Source organism: Capricornis sumatraensis, chromosome 5 (assembly GCF_032405125.1).
Source record: "Capricornis sumatraensis isolate serow.1 chromosome 5, serow.2, whole genome shotgun sequence".
NCBI lineage: Eukaryota > Metazoa > Chordata > Mammalia > Artiodactyla > Bovidae > Capricornis > Capricornis sumatraensis.
Genome location: NC_091073.1, coordinates 27,186,662 through 27,212,906, shown reverse-complemented (window position 1 = coordinate 27,212,906; position 26,245 = coordinate 27,186,662). Strand labels below are relative to the sequence as shown.

Here is a 26,245-nt window from a genome sequence, read left to right as displayed (position 1 = left end):
TCTAAAAAATGATAGGAATGAACTTACTGAACAGAATGAGACTCACAGAGAATGAACTTATAATTGCTGGAGGGAAGAACAGGGAGAAGGGATAGATAGGGAGTTTGGGATGGACATGTACATACTGCTGTATTTAAAATGGATAACCAACAAAGAGAATGAAAGTACAGTTGCTGGAGGGAAGAATGGGGAGAAGGGATAGATAGGGAGTTTGGGATGGACATGTACTTGAAAGTGAAAGTGAAGTCGCTCAGTCGTGTCCGACTCTTTGCGACCCCATGGACTGTAGCCTATCAGGCTCCTCCATCCATGGGATTTTCCAGGCAAGAGTGCTGGAGTGGATTGCCATTTCCTTCTCCAGGGGATCTTCCCGACCCAGGAATTGAATCCGGGTCTCCCTCATTGCAAGCAGACGCTTTACCGTCTGAGCCACCAGGGAAGCCACTTACTTACTGCTGTGTTTAAAATGGATAACCAACAAGGACCTACTCTTCAGCACATGGAACTTTGTTCAATGTTATGCGCTAGCCTGGAGAGAGAGGAGTTTGGGGGAGAATGGATACGTGTGTGTGTGTATATATATATGACTGAGTCTCTTTGCTGTTCACTTGAAACTGTCATAACATTGTTAATCAGCTGTACCCCAGAACAAAACTAAACTGTTTAAAAATAAACAAATATTTAAAAATAAATAAATAAGAGTCAATTGGCAGGGACTTCCCTAGTGGTCCACTGATTAAGAATCTGCCTTGCCGTACAGGGGACAAGGTTAGATCCCTGGTGGGGGAACTAAGATCCCACATACCACATTCCAAGGAGCAACTGAGCCTGCTCACCACAAGTGAAGATCCCACGTGCCACAACTAAGACCCAGCCAAATAAATTAAAAGTAAAGAATCAATGGGTAATAGACAGACATGCTACAAAATCATCCTTGAAGCGTTCACTTTAGTGGAGTAATTTCATATACCCCTAGGGGTTTTAAAGTTTATTCTGGATCCTCAGGCATGTTTCATATGTTTGCTAGCTAAAATAAGCATTGCTGGAAGGCATACAGTCTTAGCACTTAGAAGGTACAACTCCATAGCTAGCCTGGTGTTACCTTGGCCAATAAGTCCTTAAGAGTTGTGATATAATTAGCAATTTAGGTGATGACAGAACGTCCTTTCTGAGTCACTGAGTGTACCCCCAGGACATAGCTGGCCTCTGTGCTACAGCATGCTGCTGGACACCATGCACAAAGGAGTGTGCCCTGCCCTGTCCCCCCCATCCCTCTCCCTTCAGTACACACTCTATTCAATGAAATGCCAAAATGCTACAACCCACATTCAGTCTGTGTTTGTCATGCATCCTCTTCTGTTCCCTACATATGGCAGTCTGAAACAATTACATAATGAGATGTATTATCAGTGTGTAACTGTCAAAAATGAAGAGCCTAAGCTATGAATAAGTATTCTCCATGTATTAGCGGTGCTGCTCCTGTGTTCTCAAATCTATACTGCACTACTGACCTTCAGATTTTCTGTTCATACCCCCAGATTACCTGTATCTCAATACGCAGCACTAGCAATGTTCAGGAAAAGGTATACAAAGTCAAAGGCAGATTAAAGTAGAGTTTCTTACCATATTTGTGCTATAGTCCTCTTTGCCATTCTGGTAAAATCTACTGATTCTTCCTTGGAGTAATGTTTTAAAATTCATTAAAAAATATGTAGGCTTCAAAGGAAACCCATAATTTGAAATGTTAAGATTTCAATTCAGTAATATATGTGCTTCTTTTCTAAATTTTTATTTGAGTATAGTTGATAAACAGTGGTGTGTGGCTCAGACAGTAAAGAATCTGCCTACAATGCAGGAGACCCAGATTTGATCCCTGGGTGGGGAAGATCCCCTGGAGAAAGTGAAAGGGTTAGTCAATCAGTTATGTCCAACTCTGCGACACTGTGGACTATAGCCCGCCAGCCTCTTCTGTCCATGAGATTCTCCAGGCAAAAATACTGGAGTGGGTTGCCGTGCCCTCCTCCAAGGGATCTTCCTGACTCAGGAATTGAACCCATATCTCTTATGTCTCCTGCATTCAGGCAGTTTCTTTACCCGCTCAACCATCAGGGAAGCCTTCCAGCATTCTTGAAATCCCATGAACAGAGGAGTCTGGCAGGCTATAGCCCATGGGGTCGCAAAGAGTCTGACACAATCAGTTATACATATGTGTGTGTGTATGTGTGTGTGTGTGTGTGTGTGTATCCACTCTTCTTTAGATTCTTTTCCCATATTAATAAATTACTTTTAGAAATCTAGCAGAAGCTTAATAATTATTAAGATGTCAAAGATTATAAAAATAGAATTTTAAATAGAATTCTTAAATATAAAGTATAAATAGAATTTTTAAATATTGCAACAACTATAATGTGATATGGAAATATGTGTGATATCTATCAGTGACAAAGTCAGAGGTATTTCTACTACAACTGTGGTTTCTTGCCTAAATTTATAATTGAAAGAAGTTCTTAATTTTAATTAATGTTGGTTAAAAAGTCATATTTTTCTGCATTCAGAATCACTGCCCCTGTGTTAAGAAGCTTGTTCTACTATACCCAGTTTTTGTTTTTCATGACATCTGTTCCCTCTGAACACCTTTTCTAGACTTTCTATTTTTAAAATGGAAATACTAAATTTGGCAGCTTTCCTTGCCTCTGTTATACCCATGGAGGCATTTGGAAAGATATGTTAACTCTTTCAGAAATGTACTGTTTTTCCTCTTCAAAAGTAACATTAAATCGATCAAAAGCACCATTTTCCTTGGAATAGACACACTTCCTAGTATCAAGAGGTCAGGATTTCTCAGTACTCAGCTGGAGACTCTCACAGGTAGACCTCTCACGTGTGTCTTCAGGCCTGCGTGCAACTTTCGCCTTCCTACCTATGACTGAACTTTCACACACAAGAAGGCTAACCAGATGCAATGAATGAGCATAATGTTGAACATTAAGCTGCTCTACTTTCTTTTGTAACAGGGTTATTTAGAAACTCCGGTATTTCACGATCAACAACAAACTGATTATAGGAAACCTCACAGTATATGAGTATGGTGAGATTCCATAGTTGAAGTTCTTTTATGAACCAGCACACACACTAAGGAATGAGTGCTCAGACATTATGTCTTTCAGGCAACTGTGATGCCATTAGGATTTATAGAGGCAGTACTAAAGTGAAACCCAGGCTTCCCAGGTGACTCAGTGGGGAAGGAACCTGCCTGCAGAGCAGGAGATGCAGGAGACATGGGTTTGATCCCTGGGTCAGGAAGATTCCCTGGAGGAGAGCATGGCAACCTACTCCAGTATTCTTGCCTGGAGAATCATTCCCATGGACAGAGGAGCCTCCTGGGCTACAGTTCAGGGGGTCACAAAGAGTCTGACATGACTGAAGAGACTTAGCACGCAGCATGCACTAAAGTTGAAAACATCAGTGGCCAGAAATAGTTACTATTTCACTCAAGCAGTCAGGCAGAGCTTGGCACTTTCTTTCTAAAGGTCTGAATAATAAACATTGTAGGCTTTCTGGGCCACGTGGTTCCTGCTGCAGCCACTCTCTTCTGCCATTATAGTGTGAAAACAGACATAGACGAAACCTAACCTAACCGGGGTCTGCTTCCAATAAAAGCTAATTAATGAATGCTGAAGTTTGAATTTAATGTATTTTCAGCTGTCACAATGTATCAATTTTTCTCCCATTTGTCAACATGTAAAAACTATTCTTGCAAGCCATACATAAACAGACAGTGGGCTTGATTCAGTTCATGAGCTCAAAGCAAACAGCCACATAGCAAACCAATTAAGGAGGATCTGGTTGGTTATGCCATCTCAAGGGGATCTGTGCTTAAAATAAATTTTAGCTAGAATGTGAAGTGAGGAAGTTTTTGATGTTACTAGATGATACCACAGGTAGAAATAGAATTCAAAATTATGTAGAAATTATCTTTGTCTGAAGTCAGTGAGGACACTGCCCCCAAAGATAGTAGGTAAGAGGCAGCATTTGTATATAAAATTGTTGTGTTATGGGAGCAAATTTGTGCAGCACAAATTAGAATTTCATTTTTTTCTGAATGCTTAATTAGAAGAAATATGTTGTTAACTTTGCACTAGTAAATACACCACTATTTCTATACAGTTCTTTGTGTTAGCAAGAACATAAAATGTTGAATGCCTACATCTTCTAAATCTATAAGCAGAGCCTTCATTACCAGTGATTAATGGTAGAACTGATTTTCGGAGCATTTTTGCAGGGAGAAAAACAAAGACAAATTAGAAGAAAGAAAAAAAAATCAGAAAGAGGGTGGTAGACAGTAGCAATATGGTGTAGATGTAGACAGCCCCTGTGATTCATGGAAAAGTTAGGGCTCACAGATTAACTCTGTCGGGAGAAAGTATTTCATTTCTTGTAGAACAGTTTCCATCCACCAGATCATTACAGAAATCAGTGTAAAATTTCACCTATTTAAGAACCAAGCAGTGGAAAATACAGAATACTGAACACGAACTTCATTTTTGTGGTGGTGGTTGTTGTTGTTGTTGTTTTATAAATATCACCAGACACACATCTGGGGTTTTAGTGCTTGCCACAGTGCAGTTTTCTGGTTGACATATATCTAAGAAATGCGTATATTAACACCCAGGCTATAGAGCCAAGCACATTTTAGTGCCGGCTACAGCTGAAAGAATATGTTTCCATTCCTTGTCCATCTGTTCTTGGCAACATAAATTTTAACTAGAAACACAGAATAAGTTTGATGAGAAATCAGTCTAAATATGGTTTAGAACAGCAAGGTGAATGCTCTAAGATACTATGACTGGTTAGCATTTGATTCAGTAGCTGGATAGTTGTGTCCACATGTGAAGAAATCTCCTGCTGCAGCTAGAGCTTAAAGTTTAAAACACAATGGTTTTTAGAAGTCAGCTCAGTTCAAAAAACGTACAGTGGATTGGTCACACATTGTGTTTTCAGAGCTTAGATAAAATGTGCCAAAGATCAGGGGCCTAACAAATTTTGAGGTTTCAAAGTGCTACTTACCACACACATGAACAACACTGAAAATATATCATTCATCTCTCTGAACTTTGTGCTAAAATGGATTCACTAGTGGGAAATGAGGACTTTCTGTACAAAATGGAGTACATACAACACACATATGCTGGTTTTGCTTCAAGTCCACGCTCAGCTATGACTAGTTATTACACAGTTAACTTGTATAATCATATCTTACCTTATACCACTCTATTCCACCCCTCCAGCTCTTTTTGCTACTGAAAACAATATTAAACAATTTATTTGCATTTGAAAACACATGGGATTACATGAAAATATCATGATAGAGAAGGACCATATATGTACACCTAAAATTTTTCCTTCAAATCAAGGGTTCGGGCATTCTGAGCCAGGTAAGTGAGTGGAGGGGCTGTGTGCCACAGTTGTGCTCTGTAGGGTTTTACTGATAACGACTATCTCCTCTGCTACTCTGGAGAGTGAAAGTTTGCAGGTTGGAAAGGGACCTTGCAGCTCACGCAGACACCACTGTCACTCCCACAATAAGAAATACTTCTATCAGTTTTAAAAGTATCTGTCTTTGGTATGGCTGATTTACCAAATATAACATTATGATTACACCTTAGATTTTGGCTCTGTCACTTCGTCTTTATGTTAATATAAATAAATTGAGTTAACTTCTCTGATTTTCAGCTTCTCCGTCTTTAAATTCTAATAATCATATTTGTCTTAAATTGGTTTTGCCAGGGGAGCAAGTGAGGTGATATTGAGCGAGTGCTTAGTCAGTGACAGGTACTTTGGAAACACTCGACAAGCGATACCTAAGACTGTTAGCTTTTTTTTTTTCTACTGTCCTCTGGTTAAAAAAAAAGAAAAAACACTGTATTAATATGGTGATAATTATCAAACCTACTCTAGAATTTGGTAGCATATTCTTTACCATCAGGAAAACATTTCTGTTTTCAAGGTCAAGAAAAATTGTGCAAGTTTCCCTATGACTGTGGCATAAAGAACGTGCCTGCCAATCCAGAAGACATAAAAGAGATGTGGGTTCAATCCCTAAGTTGGAAATATCCCTTGAAGGAGGGCATGGCAACTCACTCCAGTATTGTTGCCTGGAAAATACCATGGACAGAGGAGTTTGGCAGGCTATATAGTCCATAGGGTTGCAAAGATCTGGACACAACTGAAGCAATTTAACCCGCACGTGGACAAGTCACTCAGTGATTTAATGCCTCAAGTCTTCTTATCTTTAAAATAAGAAACTTTAATTCCATGATCTCTAAGATCTTTTGTCGGAGTAATTCAACAAAATCGTGTTTGACAGCATGTCCTCATACTTTATTTATAATACTGAAATGTGTATTTGCTGCCAAATGTCTGATGTGGGGGGTATAAATGTTCCATATATACATGTGGAATAACGTTAAGTTTGTTGATGTTAAAGCTACTGGTATATTTTTTGGCATTATTTGGCTCAGAATCCTTTCTTCCCATTTTGTTGTAGAATAAGCTGACAGCACATCTTTTCCCACAGGGCCTCAGGATTTGCTTAAACTGAGAGTTTCAGAAGTAAGACAGACCATCTTTTTGTTACTTTTAGTATGGTATCTGAAACAGAGAAGCCTTCTTTCTCAAGAAGCTTTTATTTTTCATTTCCATAATGTCTAATGGCACGGCATTGTATGCATATGCACTGTAATTTACAAGGCTTCTGTTTCCTTTCAGATCTGAGTGATCAGCTGCTGGAGGTGGTTGGCTTGGAAGGAGCCATGGAGATGGGGCAGATATACACAGGACTGAAAAGTGCTGGGCGGCGGCTGGCTCAGTGCTCCTCTGTTGTCATCAGGTAGCCCTTTCTCTGTAATTCAGCAAGGAGGTTGACATGTGAAAAGTGAAGTGGAAGTGTTAGTCACTCAGTCATGTCTCACTCTTTGTGACCCCGTGGTCTGTAGCCTGCCAGGCTTCTCTGTGCCTGGGATTCTCCAGGCAAGAATATATAGTGGGTGGCCATTCCCTTCTCCAGAGGATCTTCCTGACCCAGGGATTCAATCCCCAGTCTCCTGCATTGCAGGCGGATTCTTCACTGTCAAGCCACCGGAGATGGCATAGCTACAAATTATTTAGATTAATGTTATACAAGATTTTGATAATGATTTTGTTTCATCTATACATTGTTATCAATGATTAATACTGATGCAGTTTAAAATAATGGAAATTGACAGAATTTATAAAGATTTGATTCACTGTTACTTACCATGTTCGTTGGAATTTGATAACCTTTTGTTGAGACCATGGATACAATTCTAACATACAAATTCTACCTCCTCTAGTCTGGTACACACAGGGTTGAATCTACAGAAGCACTGAAGTATCTAATAGGCAAACTACCCAGTGAAAATGCTGTTAAGGCATCATTAACATACATTCTTTCATGAAGTCCACCATTGCTTCTATAAATTAAACAATGAATTATTATGAAGTAAAATGTTATATGTATATTGCATTTAAATCTTTTGAAAACCCTTTTTTTTCAAAATTATGCCAGTAAAACAAAACTCTAATATTACCCTAACATGAAACTACAGATTATAGCACAGATATAACTGATGTTATATTAACATATATGAAAGAGTTAATACTGGAAAATGTGAGATAGCAAACACCTTTCCTCCACGTTTGCAATGTGGGATTGCATGGAAACAAGGAGGCTCGTTTTGCTGTTGTTCTTGTTCAGTCACACAGTCATGTCTGACTCTTTGCCACCCCATGGACTACAGCACACCAGGCTTCCCTGTCCTTCACTATGTCCCTGAGTTTGCTCAGACTCATATCCATTGAGTCGATGATGCCATTCAACCATCTCATCCTCTGAGGCCCTTTCTCCTTTTGCCTTCTATCTTTCCCAGAATTAGGGTCTTTTCCAGTGAGTGGCTCTTCACATCTGGAGGCCAAAGTATTGGAGCTTCACCGCTTACATCAGTCCTTCTAGTGAATATTCAGGGCTGATTTCATTTTGAATTGACTGGTTTGATCTCCTTGGAGTCCATGGGACTCTCAAGAGTCTTCTCCAATACCATTATCTCAAAAGCATCAATTCTTCAGCATTCAGCTTTCTTTATGGTCCAGCTCTCATCCTTGCATGACTACTGGAGAAAACAAACCTTTGACTATACAGACCTTTGCTGGCAGAGTGATATCTCTGCTTTTCAATATGCTGTTTAGGTTTGTCATAGCTTTTCTTCCAAGGAGCAAGCATCTTAATTTCATGGCTGCAGTCATTGTCTGCAGTGATGTTGGAGCCCAAGAAAAAAAAGTCTGTCCCTGTTTCCATTTTTTTCCCCCATCTATTTTCCATGAAATAATGGGATTGGATGCCATGATCTTCATTATTTGAATGTTGAATTTTAAGCCAGCTTTTTCACTATGCTCTTTTATCTTCATCAAGGAGTCCTTTAGTTCCTCTTTGCTTTCTACCATTAGGGTGGTGTCATCTACATATCTGAGATTATTGATATTTCTTCTGGCAATCTTGATTCCAGCTTGTGCTTCATCCAGCCCAGCATTTCACATAATATACTCTGTATAGAAGTTGAAAAAGCAGGGTGACAATATACAGTCTTGACATACTCCTTTCCCAGTTTGGAACCAGTCTGTTGTTCCATGTCCAAGTCTAACTGTTGCTTCTTGACCTGCATATAGGTTTATCGGAAAGTAGGTCAGGTGGTCTGGTATTCCCATCTCTTGAAGAATTTTCCACAGTTTGTTGTGATCCACACAGTCAAAGGCTTTAGTGTAGTCAATGAAGCAAATGTTTTTCTGGACTCTCTTGCTTTTCCTATGATCAACAGATATCGGCAATTTGATCTCTGGTTCTTCTGCCTTTTCTAAGTCCAGCTCATATATCTGGAAGTTCTTGGTTCATATACTGCTGAAGCCTAGCTTGAAGGATTTTGAGCATTATGTTGCTAACATGAAATGAGTGTAATTGTGCTGTAGTTTAAACATTCGTTGGCATTGCCCTTCTTTGAGATTTAAATGAAAACTGGCTTTTTCCAGTCTTGTGGTCCTGAGTTTTCCAAATTTGCTGACATATTGAGTGAAGCACTTTCACAGCACTGTCTTTTAGGATTTGAAATAGCTCAGCTGGAATTCCATCACCTCCACTAGCTTTGTTCGTAGTGATGCTTCCTAAGGCCCGCTTGACGTTACACTCTAGGATATCAGGCTCTAGGGGAGTGACTACATCATTCTGATTATCCGAGTAATTAAGACCTTTCTTATAAAGTTCTTCTGTGAATTTGTACCACCTCTTCTTAATGTCTTCTGGGTCTATTAGGGCCATACTCTTTCTGTCCTTTATTATGCCCGTCTTTGCATGAAATGTTCCCTTGGTATCTCTAATTTTCTTGAAGAGATCTCTAGTCTTCTATTGTTTTCCTCTATTTCTTTTCATTGTTCACTTAAGAAGGCTTTTTCACCTCTCCTTGCTATTCTTTGGAACTCTGCATTCAGAGGGGTATATCTTTCCCTTTCACCTTTGCCTTTCACTTCTCTTCTTTTCTAAGCTATTGGTAAAACCTTCTCAGACAACTGCTTTGCCTTCTTGCTTTTTTTCCCCTGCTTTGGGATGATTTTGGTCACCGACTCCTATACACTAGTACAAACTTTCAACCATAATTCTTCAGGCACTCTATCAGATCTAATCGCTTGAATATATTTATTACTTCCACTATATAATCATAAAGGATTTTCTTTAGGTCATACTGAAGGGCCTACTGGTTTTCCCTAAACCCTGAATTTTGCAATGAGGAGTTCATGATCTGAGCCACAGTCAGTGCCCAGTCTATCTTTGCTGACTGTATAGAGCTTCTCCATCTTCAAATGGAAAGAATATAATCAGTCTGATTTCGGTATTGACCATATGATGATATACACATGTAGAGTCATCTCTTGTGTTGTTGAAAGGGTTAGCTCTTGGCAAAACTCTGTTAAGCCTTGCCCTACTTCATTTTGTACTCCAAGGACAAACTTGCCTGTTACTCTAGGTATCTCTTGACTTCCTACTTTTGCATTCCAGTCACCTGTGATGAAAAGGACATCTCTTTTTGGTGTTAGTTCTAGAAGGTCTTATAGGTCTTCTTAGAACCACTTAGCTTCAGCTTCTTCAGCATTAGTGTTTGGGGCATAGACTTGGATTAGTGTAATGTTGAATGGTTTGCCTTGGAAACAAACCAAGTAATTCGGATTGTGCCATTAACTGTACACCCTACATTTGTCTTTTGTTATCCAGAATTTTTTGTGTATATCATCACAGGAAGCATTTAACATTCCTGTAACTAAGATACAGGGTATTCACTGATAGTCAAGGTTTGTGCTCAGTCATATCCAGCTCTTTATGATCCCATGGATTGTAGCCCACCAGGCTCCTCTGTCCATGTGATTCTCCATGCAAGAATACTGGAGTGGGCCACCACCTTCTCCTCCAGGGAAATCTTCCCGGCCCAGGGATTGAACCTGCATCTCCTGAATTGGCAGGCAGATTCTTCACCATTGATCCTCCTGGGGACCCCAAGTCAAGAGCTGAGTTCCTTTTATAAAAGATAACTTGAGAACAGAGCCCAGCTTTTACCATATTTGTATTCCCTGGTCTCACCATTTTATATGGGACATATGGTCTGCTGTATAAAGTATTTCTGTGCTAGACTTGGATTTTTTTTTTTTTCCCTCCAGGACGAGCAAGTCTCTGCCAATGCAGATTGATGGGGAACCATGGATGCAGACCCCATGCACTGTGAGTCCAGAGTAATTAAAATCTTATGTCACTTTCCTGTTTGTTTCCCAGATATTATACCCTGCCATAGCTAACTAATCATATACTCCTATAAGTAGATAATCACAATACCTAAGCTTTGGACCTATCACCAAGTGCCTTTTTTGTTGTTTTTTATATGAGCCATTGCATTCAGGTATTAGGCAATATACACCTTTGGCAATGATTTAAGAGTTGAATGCTTAGGTTAGCCAAAGTGTAATCTTTAGATACCATAGTTATCTATATATAGCCACATATAACCACAGTTATAAATGTGAAACTAAACAAATTTGTTAAGGTTTCTCTTAACCTTTCTTGTAATTATTTCCGAACACCTTATAAGAAAAATATTTATGGGACCTTCAGACATGATTCTTCCTAAATGTATCACTCATCTCTTCTTTGCCTCCAATTGGAATTTGAGGGCTTCCTTATGCAGAAAAACTCCATTATAGTTGCTCTCTCCATATGAGATATTTTTTAATTCAGACATTTAGACCTTGCTAAATTTCATTTTTATAGTGAATATTTTAATTTCAAAAGTATGTTAGGTGCTAATCTTGGCACTAAAAATAGAAACTGATCACATAATGAAACATTGGAGTAATAAGAACATGAAATAGAATGTATTCAATAATATAATTGTCCTCAAGGAACTTACATTCTGATAATAGATTAAGTAAATTAATAAATCAATAAATATAGACAAACATGTATAATATAACTTTTGATTACAAGAGTTATGAAATATGATGGAGCATGAAAAAGACAACTTCAGGTAAGTATGTCTGGGAGGTCTTTTTCAAAGAAGAATCCAAAAGCTCAGTGTGTTAAACAGTAAGAGGGATAGTGTGACCAAAGTTTTAGATGTAGGGTGAGAGTGTAAGAGGCAAAGTAGAAAAGATGGGCAGGAGACAGATAGAGTAGAAAAAAATGATGGTGAACAATTAACATGTGGTTCAGAGTACACTAGGAAGCTGCTGAAGGCTTCACGCATCATCTGATTTACATTCTTAAAGTTCACTTAACTGCTATGTGGAGGATGGATTGCATTGAGTAGCAACTGGGACATAGGGTTCAACAAAGTGCTCTGCGCTTGGACAGCAATAGTGGCTAGGACGTGGATGGATTTGAGGTACATTCTGGGCGTGAAAGAGGGAGAATTTGTTAATGAGTTCCCTTGGGATGAGGGATAGGAATGAGGGAAGGAGATGAATCATGCAGGTAGCTGCCATCTGAGAATAACAGTACCATTTACTCTGCAGTTTAGATTGGGAGGGAAGGGGTGTAAGGAGTGACAAGGTAGGTCTTATTGTTTAGTTGCCCAGCCTGTCAGACTCTTGACAACTCTATGGACTGTGGGCTGCCAGGCTCCTCCGTCCATGGGATTTCATGGGCAAGAATACTGGAGGGGGTTGCCATTCCCTTCTCCAAGGGATCTTCTCAACCCAACAATCAAACCCACATCTCCTGCATTGGCAGCTGATTCTTTACCTCTGAGCCACCAAGGAAGCCCCAGGTTAGGTCTTAATCTTTAATACAAGCATTGTGCTAATGTGCTGGTGTTTCATGGTTATAGGTGAGTGTTGTGTTGGGTATTTTTTTAGAGGAATAATTGACATACAACATTACTTATTAAATATTTACACAAACTCTAAATAACATATATCACCATTTTTCAGAGGGAGAAAACTGTGTCATTAGAAGGTCACATAACGTACTCAAGGTCAGATATGTAGCACATATGGAACTCCAACCCAGGACTCTTTCATCATTCATTAATCACTAGTTTTTGGCTACCAATTCCAGAAGCACAGCTTAGCATATAATATGGGAGTTTAGGGTTTTACCTTTCCATTGGTTTTGACTCTAAAGCATTTGGCTCATCAATCTTTGGTATAACACATAAATGTGACTTTTTGTTTACTGCTGGCATATTTCTTGTAGTTAATTGGCCCCGAGTGTGTGTAATCTACTAATTCTATAATAATGATGTAAGACAAACTTGTCAAAAAGTCTTTCGAGGATGGCAATTTCTTATGCTTTCTCGTATCTCTGTGCTTGATTCCAAGTATGTTTTAAAAAATCTCCTGTTCCTCCTTTTACCAGCAAGTGTATATTTACATCTTGTTTCTTGTTCTTCACTCTCCCCGTGACCTTTACACCTGTACACTCACATGCATATTAAAGGTCTTGTTACTGTTGCTGCCAGTGGTGGCGGTGACACGCTGATTGCAGAGACTGGGATGGTGGTGGTCATGGTGAAGCTTGTGGTGATGGTCGTTTTGATGATGCTGGTGCTAGTGGTGATGACGGCCAGTGGTGGTCATGAACTGGCAGAGGTGCTATCAGTGTTGGTGGTGCTCGGGGTCACAGTGGTGGTGGTGATTGTGGTCACGACGCAGGATGGTAGTGGTAGTAGCAGTCCTCTTGTTTTAATGAAACGTCACTGGTCTTCAGTCTGGGTCACAAAAGAATAAATGAAAGACAGTGAAACCAAACAGCTTCCATGAGTACCCTGCATTGTTTTGGACTCTTCTCAGAGAGAAGCGAGATTTAGTCCCTGTGCCATGTTTTAAATCAACAAAGATTAATGGCAACAGTAATACATAACATTTATTAAGCTTTTACTTTGTGCCACTTGACCTGTATTGACACATCGAATTCTCACAGAAAGCATATAATAAGCATCATTTTATGGGTAAAACAGCTGAGGCAGACAAAGGTTAGTTTGCCTGATTCCACACACAGTAAGTGGCAGAGTAGAAGCTAAAATGCAGTTAGCCTGGCTCTGCAGTCCATCTCCTTCATGGCTGCCCGCCACCTAAGAAGGCCCCAGGCCATCCCTGTGGCCTGCCACGCTAGAGCATGACCTTTGCTGTTAATAAATCACCTTCTGCCTCTCCCCAGCCAACAGATGAAGTCTGTTATCTATTAAAATCTAATTAATATTTTATAATACTTATAGCATATTTCACACAAGCTTTTCTAATGACTCTTTTGTTAACTTTCTCTCAAAGAATAACAAGATATTCATTTCAGCTATTAATTATCATGATCTAAACAATGGTTAAATTAGTAACAGGTTTTATATAATGTCTACTTCAGTTTCCACTCTGTGTAATCTCTCTTATTCATTTAAGACATTTATTGCAGTCTACACAGTGGGCCAAGAACTGTACTAGACTATGGCTCATTATTGTTATTTCACATTCTGGCATACCCTCTTTTTCCTAGAACCACATGGAAATCTGAGCTTTAAATTTCATTTTAACTATAGAGAATATTTAGTATTCATAGCATTGGTATGGTTGGACTAAAGAGTGTTCTTTGCTTCACTTGAATAACACATTGTTCCTCTTACAGAACATAAAAATGATAGAATGTTCAAATTCTTTGCTGAATTTAAATATCCATAAGCTGATACTCAATTTATGAAGGGATTGCTTTAGATATAATTTTACAGCATAGCAGAAGTTCTGCTTTTCTGTAAGTGAAATATTTAAAATAGAAAAGCAAGTGACAAATAGGTCTTGACTCTTCAGTCAATGAACACTTTTTAAAAACCAGAGTGATACAAATTCTGGAGATGGATGTGGTGATGGTTGCCCAATAGCATGAATGTACTTAGTGCAATTGAACTATACATTTTAAAATGATTACAGTGGTGAACTCTACATTACATATGTTGTACCACAAATTTTTTAAAAAAGCAACTGAAAAAAATTAAGGTGATATTCACTTACAGATTTTACCAATTCTAAGTTCAACTATCAGGTTGGGGGCTGGGGGGAGAGGAAAGCAAGGGTTTAAAGCTACCTTTTCAAATGTATGCTTTGCAATTATTTTTATGATTATCAACTTACTATAAAGTAGTCAACAGAAACTTGTTAGTTATGCCTGTGTTCACAGTTTTGTAAGAGTCACTGAGTTAATGGAGAATAGATTTTAACCATTTAACAATTGTTGTTCAGTTGCCAAATCGTGTCAGACTCCTTGCGACCCCATGGACTGCAGCATGCCAGGCTTCCCTGTCCCTTACCACCTCCCGGAGTTTGCCCAGGTTCATGTCTGTTGAATCGGTGATGCCATCCAACCATCTAATCTTCTGTTGCATAAGCATGACAAATTAAAGACAGTTGATTCTAGAAGACATTATGTTGAAGCAGTTCATGAGCCTTTCTTCAGGGTGGAGTCTAGAACTTAATTATGCTCCCCTTCCTATCTTCTTCCTCCCCAGTCCTTCTCCCTGAGGACTTGGTATATACTGACTTGGTTGTCAATATGTTCTCATTGTGGGAAGAAAAAAAAGAATAGTTTCAATAGGAGAAAAGGGAGAGTAGTAATGTATGAGAGGTCATGTACTAGGTCAGATTTCGCATTGGATCTGCACACCCAGCCCTCCCACCCCAATTTATTACAAGTGATGGGTGCCTAATTTAAGTTTCATTAAGTGAGGAGCAACCATACCAAGCCTTAAATTCAATGTAACCAAGATGAACTCTTCATGCACCTTCTTCCATCTCCTCCCCAGCCACTAATAATGACTTCTTCTTAAGTTCCTTAATTCCTATCCTTCCTTTCACCATATTGAGCTAGTGGAGCTCAGTGTTCGTTTCCTAAGCTAGAAACATAAGGTCATCCTATACTTCTCTTCACACACTAAAATTCAGTATCTGTGCACACTTGATCAAGTGTCATATTTCCAGGTCTTTTCTTTTAATCCCTACCACCATTGTCCTGGATTTGGTCCATTTCATTTCTCTCTCTCTCTCATCAGGTACCTCATCAGTCTTTCCCCCTCTCCATTTTTTTTTTTTCTATTTAAATCCATCCTTAGCTTTTCTACCAAAATGATCACTATAAAATACTAATCTCACCCTGGCACTCTTCTAATTAAAACATTTAATTACTTTCTATCTGATAAAGTATATTTGAATCAAGCTTCCTGTTTCATTGCAGTCATCAATTACTTCTTTTTGCTATTTTCATATACTTTGCTTTTGCCCAAATAAACTTTTCTTTGTCTTCAGTTGAATTATACAACTTGTCTTTTGAGACTCATTTCATGCTTCCACTCTTCCTTTTTTGAATATCACCCCTCTCTTCGTTCCATCTCATCTCTGATCCCTATGAGTCTAAAAACTCAGCCCCAGTGCTATATGGCTTTATCAAAGAGCTTCCCATGTTAAACTGAAATCATCGGGTTTTTGACTAGCTTCTTGGTAGACATAAGCTTACTGAGTGAGGTCAGGCACTATGATTTTGGTCACCTCTCTACCTCCAGAGAATACCACTGTGCCTCACACATCATTAGTGGCCAACACCATGCATATTTTGAGTTTGTGTTCCTTAACTAATTCTTGGAGAAGTGTAACAATTTTGAAAAATGCTTTCTACTAAATCTTTCACTGTACATAATATAGGTTGGCTAGCAATTCATTCTCATATTTTTCATATATACATACATGTAAAAGTTATTTTAAGTTATCTTTATTCATTACATTCTCAAAGCAAAGAATTTTGAATGTACCAGGAAGAAATACTTTCTTAACCTTAAAAGGCTTAATCTCTGTTTCCTGATATAGGACAATTAAATTTCTTGGGCCACTTCCTTCTGTATTATCAATTATGTATTCATTTTACACATTGTATAGGCTGCATTCTGTTAATATGTTGAAATATTAATAGTCATATGTGAATTATTACTTGTGTTACCTTTATGAAAAGTAATGCCAAAGAGGTTGTAATGCAATATCACTCTGGGTGCTTTATGTATGATTAATTCAGAAAGGATGCCTGAAACTTTCTTCCATGTGGTAGAGGATGGGAAGGAAGTCAAGAAAACATCATGAACGAAATGGTGAACGAACCACAGGTGAAATATGAAGGTGATAGCTGAAGTCAAGGCAACTTCTAGTGAAGGCGTTTACAAGTGTTTTAGTCCTGCTTAGCCTATTTTAAATACATTCCTTTGTATGATAATTCTCAGGACTCTGACCCACTTGCCCAACCTCAGCCTCTAATATTAAATACCTTCAACACTCGACTCAGCCCTGACTCTGTAGTCAGCCAATCCCAGCCAATCCCTGCCAAGCCTGGTAGTCTTGCTGCGTGATCCCTAGTATTTGTGGGACACATACTTGCTCACTGAGTGCCCATGGACCAACTCCCTCCTTCGGTTCCCATTTCTACTGTGTGAGCCATTCTGTGAGATGCTGTTTTCTGACTTGCACGCCAGTTTCCTTCTCTGGCTCTAGCATCTAATTGATTCAGACATTGGCTAGTTGCCTCCTAGCCTTTGCCTGCCCCCTCTCTTAGGAAGGCTGGATCTTTTTCCTACAGCCCTAAACACTGAAGTTACTTGGAGTTTGTCTTCATTTTGACACTTGTTTTTATAAAGAGAATATGTTCAGAACAATTTTAAAATGCAAACTCTTTAAAAGAGAAACAGAGTTTGGGGGCCTAATAATTTTACTGATGTGCTTGTTGTAATTATTTAAAATAATCATAATTTTAAAGTGTTATTTTATCTGAAACCATTTGCTGAAATACAAATTAACCTCAGGACATTAAGACAGAAAGCACAAATTTTATAAACGTAAGATTTTCCAGTTCCAGGAATTTAGTGATATGTAGATGAAGGCTAATTGAATTTTAAAATATTTAGATGTCATTAAGATGTTTGGAAGAAACCATAGTAATACTATTTAACATTATTTAGCATCATTTACCAGTTTCTGTTCTGTATATTCATATTTTTATTTGATCCTCAAAACAACCCTAAGAAGTCAGTAAAGTTATTGTAACTCCTATGTGTGTGCTCAGTTGCTCAGTCATGTCCACCTCTTTGCAGCCCCATGGACTGTAGCCCACCAGGCTTCTCTGCCCATGGAATTTTCCAGGCAAGAATACTGAAATAGGTTGCCATTTCCTACTCCAGGGGATCTTCTTGACACATGTCTCCTGCACCTCTTGTATTGGCAGGAGGCTTCTTTACCACTACACCACCTGGGAAACCATACCATATCATAAATTAAAAAATTAAAACCCTGAAACAGATGAGCCAACCACTTTGTTCAAGGCCACACAATTAGAGGTAGTCAGTGGGCTCTAATGCCTTTTCCCTTAATTATGAGGTTTTGCCGCCTCACTCAGTTGCTTGTATTAGTAATCAATTACAACTTATCATTTATGACAGAATTCAGTTCTTTTTCACCTAGTTTACATTTTCCTCTTTATTTGATACATTATTTTTTGCTTCCCAGTATAGCCAAAGCCATCCGATTGCCAGAATTACTACTGAGCAACATAATTACGATCATCCAACTTCCTGATCTCAAAGTTCATTGTCTCTTCATTTCTTACAGCATAGAGTTCAGTGTCCTTGTAACGTCATTAAGTCATTCTCCCAAGGCTTCCATCTGCCAGCTATACTTCATCAGGACCACTCTCCAAAGGTTTTCTATTCATACTGCTTAATTATGTACTTAAAATCTCCATCCCTTATTTTGTGGTTTAGAAATAGACACATTCTTCTTGCCTTCAAGCATGCTCACAGGGAATCTAGTTTCTTCTAGCAGTTCTCTGCTGCTGCTGCTGCTGCTGCTGCTGCTGCTGCTGCTGCTGCTGCTGCTGCTGCTGCTGCTGCTGCTGCTAAGTCACTTCAGTCGTGTCCGACTCTGTGTGACCCCATAGATGGCAGCCCACCAGGCTCCCCCATCCCTGGGATTCTCTAGGCAAGATCACTGGAGTGGGTTGCCATTTCCTTCTCCAATGCATGAAAGCAAAAAGTCAAAGTGAAGTCGCTCAGTCGTGACCGACTCTAAGTGACCCCATGGACTGCAGCCTACCAGGCTACTCTGTCCATGGGATTTTCCAGGCAAGAGCAGGACTCATTTAATCTTCCCTATGGTTTATTATTTTGCCTGAATTAATTATCCTGTGCTGTTGGGATATGTATATTTTTGTACGTTACTTTAAAATCTTTCTGGAAGGCAATAGAATATAAATGCACATATACCAAAAATAAAATAAGATCTCTTCCTTCAACAGCAAGCTTAGCATCAATTTCCTCACGAAACCTTTTAAAGTCCCTATCTGTCTGAAGTAAACTGTCTGATTCTTTGCACTCCTGTCACTCTCTATTGATATTGTCCAGCTCTTCTGACTTAATTGTAAGCATTTTATGATTTCACCTTTACTTCCTCCTCATACCTCATGTATAGAATATAGTTTCTGATGCAAAGTCCATATTTGAATTATTGCTCTGCAATATGTAATGCATCATTTTTCCAAGGCTGCTTTCAAGAATTTTTTTTTTTTGTCTTGACTCTTCAGTGTTTTGATTTTGATGAGTCTGGTTATGAATTTCTTTGAACTTATTTTTGTTTTGGTTTCTCTGAACTTCATGAATCTGTAGGTTTATGTCTTTGGCCACATTGGGAAGCTTTCAATCATTATTTGTTCAGATATTGACTTAAGCCCACAGTCTCTCTCCTTTCCTTCTAAACCCTGATGATGTGTTTTAGATATTTATATAGTATCTCAATATCTGAGTCTTAGTTAATTTTTTCCTTCCTCTTTGTTCTTTCTATTCTTCATACTAGATAATATCTATTCACCTATATTCAAGCTCACTGACTTTTTTCTCCCTTATCTCCATGCTGTTCTTGAGCCCATGCAGTTAACTTTTATTTTGGTCATTGATTTTTTTTTTTTTTTCTGTTGTAAAATTCAGTTCTCTATGTTAGGCTTCATAAGGTCAAATCTATGCATATACTGCTCAGGGGAAAACTCAGGGGATCATATACAACTTTAAGAGATAGTCTTTTTGAGGCCTCTCCACTCCAGGATCTCCTTGATGGTTTTTGATTCCCAGGGCTCCTCTGATTATAAATACAAGGCTTTCGTTTCTCTGCATTGCCATGTACTTCTCCATATAGCTCCTGCCTCCAGGGCCCTATGGTAAGGGGACAAAGAGAGAAAAAATCAGTAGGTATCTGCCCATGATCTGGGGACGATAGTTTCATGGACCAGAGAGAGCATCCCTGGAGCTGTAGGCACCTGCCACTGCTATGGAACTCCCAGGTGACTGGGGTAGGAGAGATTGAGGCGGCGAGGGGAGGGGCGAAATGAAGCAAGATGCCTCTCTCACCCTCTCTGACCTCTGCCTACAGGTCATTCATTTCCTACGCCTTGAACCAGAAACACAGGGATTTTCGATGGAGCTCTCCATCTGTACTTGTACAGTTCCAAGTGTTAAGCCACCTTTAACTCCAGACTGGGAAATATGAGAGGGGAGGAAAGAAACAGGAAGATATCACTGGTTCAGGGACTCTCTCTGCTCTGGTTTCCTTCCCCAGCCTACCTACTGTCACTTGCTTCTCAGCAGTCCATACTTAGCTGTGCCATGCGTTCTGTGCAGGGTTTGTAGTTGCCTTCAGTGGGAGAGTCACGGAATGTGCTTACTTCTTTTTGACTAGAATGGAAAACACCACCACTCTCCTTAGATTTTGTATTCGGCTGTATTGAGCTCTGCATGAATAGTACCCATTGATTGGTATATTATTAGCCAGAAGTACCTATCTGTCAACTTCAGATTTCACAGTATAGTCCCCACTTACATGTATTTTATAAAACTTCTAAATGAATCTCAGAAGTGCTCTAAACCTTGAATCATAAATCTTATTCTTTATGAGAAAACGTCCTCAATTTTCTTCCATTCCTGTGTCCTGCATTTAAGCAGAGACCACATTTACCTTGTCACTTGAGTAAAAGTAATCAACCAAAAAGACGTAGATTTTCTACCCTCCTATACAAATAAAGGTAAGTTTTAGGTATTTGTCTAGACAGTAATGATGTGGATGACCATATGAGGGTTTTTTGGTTGTTTTTTTTTTAGATTACTTCGTGTGTAGGTAAACATGTTTTAAGACTATTGCAATTAAGTTATGTGATTTTATGGGAGGATTTTAGACTGTGGCAGTGAGGTTAGGTGAATGTTTGAGGTCATGAAGTAAAGAATTATGAAACTGGGACTATTTCTAACTTGTTTTTTTCTAGTCTCATCATCAATTCATTGGGCTTATTTGCCTAAGGATAGAAAGTTCAAAGAAGAGAAAATACAAGGCCTCTGAAATTTTTGTAGTGCACAGTAGAGGGGAAAGGAGCGCAAGTGTAAAACAAACAGCCAGGCAGTGAGATTTTCTCTGGCAGCTTCTGACCACTGCAAACCAAGCAGAGGGCACCTACATAGAGAAGCAAATTGAGTAGCTTTAAGGAGAGAAATTGTTTTAATGGCCCTGTCAGCCCACGTGTAAAGTTGAATATCATGAAAATCCTTTCTGCTTGGGAATACCATTTAAATGAGAATTTCATGTGATATTATATTAGAAAATACAATACTATCAGATGGATTGTTTTTGGTCAGTCGCTAAATCATGTCTGACTCTTTGTGACCCCATGGACTGCAGCCAGGCTTCTCTGTCCTCTGCTGTCTCCCAGAGTTTACTCAAACTCATGTCCTTTGAGTGGGTGATGCTATACAGCCATCTCTTCCTTTGCCACCTCCTTCTCCTTTTGCTTTCAGTTTTTTCCAGCATCAGGGTCTTTTCCAATGAGTCGGCTCTTCTCATCAACTGACCAAAGTATTGGAGCTTCAGTATCACTCCTTCCAATGAATATCCAGGGTTGATTTCCTTTAGAAATATCTGGTTTGATATCCTTACTGTCCAAGGGACTCTCAAGAGTTCAAAAGCATAGATTCTTCAGCACTTAGCCTTCTTTATGGTCCAACTCTCACATCCATATATGACTACTGGAAAAACCATAGCTTTGACTAGACGAACCTTTGTTGGCAAAGTGATGTCTCTACTTTTTAATATGCTGTCTACGTTTGTCATAGCTTTCCTTCCAAGGAGCAAGCGTCTTTTAATTTCATGGCTGCAGTCACCATCTGCAGTGATGTTGGAGCCAAAAAATTCAAGTCTCTCACTGTTTCCACTGTTTCCCCCTCTATTTGCCATGAAGTGATGAGACTGGATGCCATGATCTGCATTTTTTGAATGTTGAGTTTTAAGCCAGCTTTTTCACTCTCCTTTCTCACCTTCATCGAGAGGCTGTTTAGTTCCTCTTTGCTCTCTGCCATTAGAGTGGTGTCATCTGCATATCTGCGGTTGTTGATATTTCTCTTGGCAATCTTGACTCCAGCTTGTAAGTTGTCTAGCCCAACATTTCACATGATATACTATGCATAAAAGTTGAATAAGCAGGGTGACAATATACAGCTTTGACAGACTCCTTTCCCAGTTTGGAACCAGTTCCATGTTGGATTCTAACTGTTGCTTCTTGACCTGCATACAGGTTTCTCAGGAGGCAGGTAAGATGGTCTGTTACTGCCATCTTTTTAAGAATTTTCCAGTTTGTTGTGGTCCACACAGTCAAAGACTTTAGTATAGATGTCTTTCTGGAATTCCCTTGCTTTCTCCAAGATTCAATGGATGTTGGCAATTTGATCTCTAATTCCTCTGCCTTTCCTAAACCCAACTTGTACATTTGGAAGTTCTTGGTTCATGTATTGCTAAGGCCTAGCTTGAAGGATTTTGAGCATAACCGTGCTAGCATGTGCAATGAGTGCAATTGTATGGTAGTTTGAACATTTTTTGGCATTGCCTTTCTTTGATATTGGATCACTTGTTTCCATTGTTTATGTGCTTATACCTCTCTCTTGATTACCAAAGATACGATAAATATTTTTAAAGGCTAATCATGGCCAGAACAGTGTTTCCTGACAAGAAGCTACCAAAGTCTAAATATAAACAGTCCATGAAAAGATTTATGGGGAGAATGGGGCAAATATGAGAAACTGGCATCTATAACTAAGTCCACTTCTCTAGCCCATTAGCAGAAATTCAAAGTAGTCTGAGGTTAAAAATATTTTTCATTCTTTGAAAATAATGTTTTATGGTATTTTCATAATGAGGGGAGGAAAAAGCTGCTTAGAAATAGTATAGCAAAATACCTATATCCCAATGGGAAGAAAACAGAAATAAAAGCCAGAATCTGGGGTATCATATTTGTTGTATTGGTAATCTCTGGACTTCAGAGAATTACTTACTTGTGGAACTGTTTCTTTATTACTAAAACCAGCTACCTACAAACTATGACAGTACTGGAGGGTTGTTGAAAATTAGTTTGTACCTCATTTGTCAACACTAAAAATATATTATTTTCTACTGTTTATTAGTTTTGTTATAACCAATAATATACATACATTTTCTTCTTTTCCAGTGTTTAGACTAACTTCCTTGTTATTCTGAGTCATACAGGGAGAGAAAATAGTTAAACTCATGGTATTTTGTGTTGGGATAGTAGTTGATATCTTTTTGAGATTTAGCCAAGGTGTTAATAGAAAATATAGCAGTGATTTTTACTGTTTTCCTGTAATCATTTACAGATAAACTCATATTGGAAAGGATATCACTTCACCATAATATTTAGCATCTTTCAGTTCAGTTCAATCGCTCAGTCGTGCCCCACTCTTTGCAACCCCATGAACTGCAGCACGCCAGGCCTCCCTGTCCATCACCATCTCCTGGAGTTCACTCAGACTCACGTCCATCGAGTTGGTGATGCCATCCAGCCATCTCATCCTCTGTCGTCCCCTTCTCCTCCTGCCCCCAATCCCTCCCAGCATCAGAGGCTTTTCCAATGAGTCACCTCTTCACATGAGGTGGCCAAAGTACTGGAGTTTCAGCTTTAGCATCATTCCTTCCAAAGAACACCCAGGACTGATCTCCTTCAGAATGGACTGGTTGGATCTCCTTGCAGTCCAAGGGACTCTCAAGAGTCTTCTCCAACACCACAGTTCAAAAGCATCAATTCTTCAGTGCTCAGCCTTCTTCACAGTCCAACTCTCACATCCACACATGACCACTGGAAAAACCATAACCTTGACTAGACGGACTTTAGTTGGCAAAGTAATGTCTCTGCTTTTGAATATGCTATCTAGGTTGGTCATAACTTTTCTTCCAAGGAGTAAGCATCTTTTAATTTCATGACTGCAATCACCATCTGCAGTGATTTTGGAGCCCTCCAAAATAAAGTCTGACACTGTTTCCACTGTTTCCCCATCTATTTCCCATGAAGTGATGGGACCAGATGCCATGATCTTCGTTTCCTGAATGTTGAGCTTTAAGCCAACTTTTTCACTCTCCTGTTTCACTTTCATCAAGAGGCTTTTTAGTTCCTCTTCACTTTCTGCCATAAGGGTGGTGTCATCTGCATATCTGAGGTTATTGATATTTATCCCAGCAATCTTGATTCCAGCTTGTGCTTCTTCCAGCCCAGCGTTTCTCATGATGTACTCTGCATATAATATTAAATAATAGTTAATGCATCAGGTTGACTTCCTGGGAAGTCTTATTTTGAAAATTTGACAAAAAAAAACTACTTTCTCATTAAAAGTTACACAGCTATTGTGACATGACACTTGCCTCCGTAGCAGATACACCATTTTTAAGGAACCTTAAGGTTCTAATGGGCTTACTTTAGAAAAGGGAAAAAGTAGACAAGGTAACATGTATTTTTGTTGCTAAAAGGAAAGAGGTAACCCATAAATTATCAGGAGAAAAATTGTTAATTGGTGGATGTACACCTGAAAATTACTATTTACTTAATATTTAAATACAAAGTAAGGATGAATCTTAAGATTCTTCATTTGTTATGGGTATAAATCTTGGTATTTTGAGGAAAAGAAAATTGGCTATTAATAATAGTCTTCTGTCATCTGGAGACATAGTTGAATAATCAGATGGCTGTTCTTGTGGGTATAATTTTTAAGGTATGAGTGGTAGTAAGACTCCAAAAGCAGTTCAGTACAACATAAACTAAAAGCATCCTTTTACCTAAGACTTCATTGGTAAATGCTCCTGCATAGATTTATATTTCTAAGCCTCTTCTCCGCCCCAAAGACTGGCATGTTAGTGTTTAGTGGCACTGTTTTGTGTGTTCCCCTATTACTTATGCATTAATTAGTTTTGTTTACCTGTGCATAATTTTTTCCTAATTTCACAACAGTTGTTGTTTTTGTAATTGACAATACAATTTACTGCATGTATGCTTTCTGGCTTGCAAACAAAGATGTTAAGGTGTAGAGCACCAACCTCTTCATCTTAGATTGGTTTAAAAAAAAAAAAAGGATTGGTTGTGACTAATTTCCAATTAATTTGCAGTGGTTACAGGGAACAAAACAATTGCACCTACTAATTAAAATTTAAAATATTCCAAAGTGTCATCTTTAGGTGTCTTTGGAATATATAATTTCCATTTTGGTTCATTGCTGGATCTGTAACATCCGTGAGCCTGACAGCTCTATTAATTTAAAGTCTCAGTAATACCTATTAGTACAAAACATGAAAAAACTACCATTAATCATTTATTTTAATTTTGCAGCTCTGTCATTTTCTCAGTATGTTTTAAAATTATGATGACACCATAATGTGCACAAATCGACCTGGGTGAAGGGAAAACAGATCGCTCTACTTAGGAGAGATACTGAAGTACATTGTTAGAGCTTAATTGATGCCAAACTAATTAGATTTGCTTGCATTTTGCACAAAATTATTTTAAACATATTTAAATATTTTAAACATGTTTAAATATTTTAAACATATTTAAACATTAAAAATATTTTAAATATTTTCTTCCTGAATTGTATTTAAAAAATTATCCCAAATGAGTTATGTTTACAGTTAGACTTACACCTTTTTATAGTTCTTTAATGCATTCTGTTTAAATATTGTGAAATAAACCCACACTGTTGTTTTATTTTTCATTTTGAAACCTGGATTAATCTACACCGTTTCAATTTAGAAAAGGTCATTTCCGCTTAGTTTGAAGATAATAGTATTTTCATAGATATGTTCGTGGGTAGGAACTCCAAACTCAAAGTGGACACAATGTCCAAATACATGAAAGGGCAGAAATTGAAATGAAAAATATATATGTCTATAATACCTTATGCATTTTTATTGATGTGATCTGGGACTGTTGAACATGCTAAAAGTGATGAAATTATATGCACTCAACAGAATTTTGTCATTAGTTTTCTAAAGGACCAGTAGATATTTATATTTAAATCTTGTTCAAAATTAAATATATTTCTGTAGAATGGGTAAAGTTAGTAAGTCTCTTAATTGATGGGCATTGTTGTACCAATAGAAAAGTTTGATTTTTTTCTTTACAGAGCAGTCAGAGGTCTCTTTTTCAGATACAAACTATAGATTCATTAGGCCTGAATCTGACCTTTCTCCCTTGTGAAAGACTTTATCTAGTTCATCATTTCTTCTGATTTTGTGCATTAAAAATTAGAAAATACGGCTAACATAT

At 38.5% G+C, this 26,245-nt stretch overlaps 1 protein-coding gene across 6 annotated transcripts in view; it reads left to right on the top strand.

Annotated features, from left to right (window-relative positions):
- DGKB (diacylglycerol kinase beta) overlaps nucleotides 1-26,245 on the top strand; it is a 799,100-nt gene that overhangs the window by 757,227 nt on the left and 15,628 nt on the right. For all 6 annotated transcript variants that reach the window (XM_068972349.1, XM_068972347.1, XM_068972346.1 and 3 more), the window contains 2 exons: nucleotides 6,769-6,889; nucleotides 10,774-10,834. In XM_068972349.1, the coding sequence (XP_068828450.1) occupies nucleotides 6,769-6,889; nucleotides 10,774-10,834 (182 nt within the window). The remainder of the gene's footprint in view (nucleotides 1-6,768; nucleotides 6,890-10,773; nucleotides 10,835-26,245) is intronic.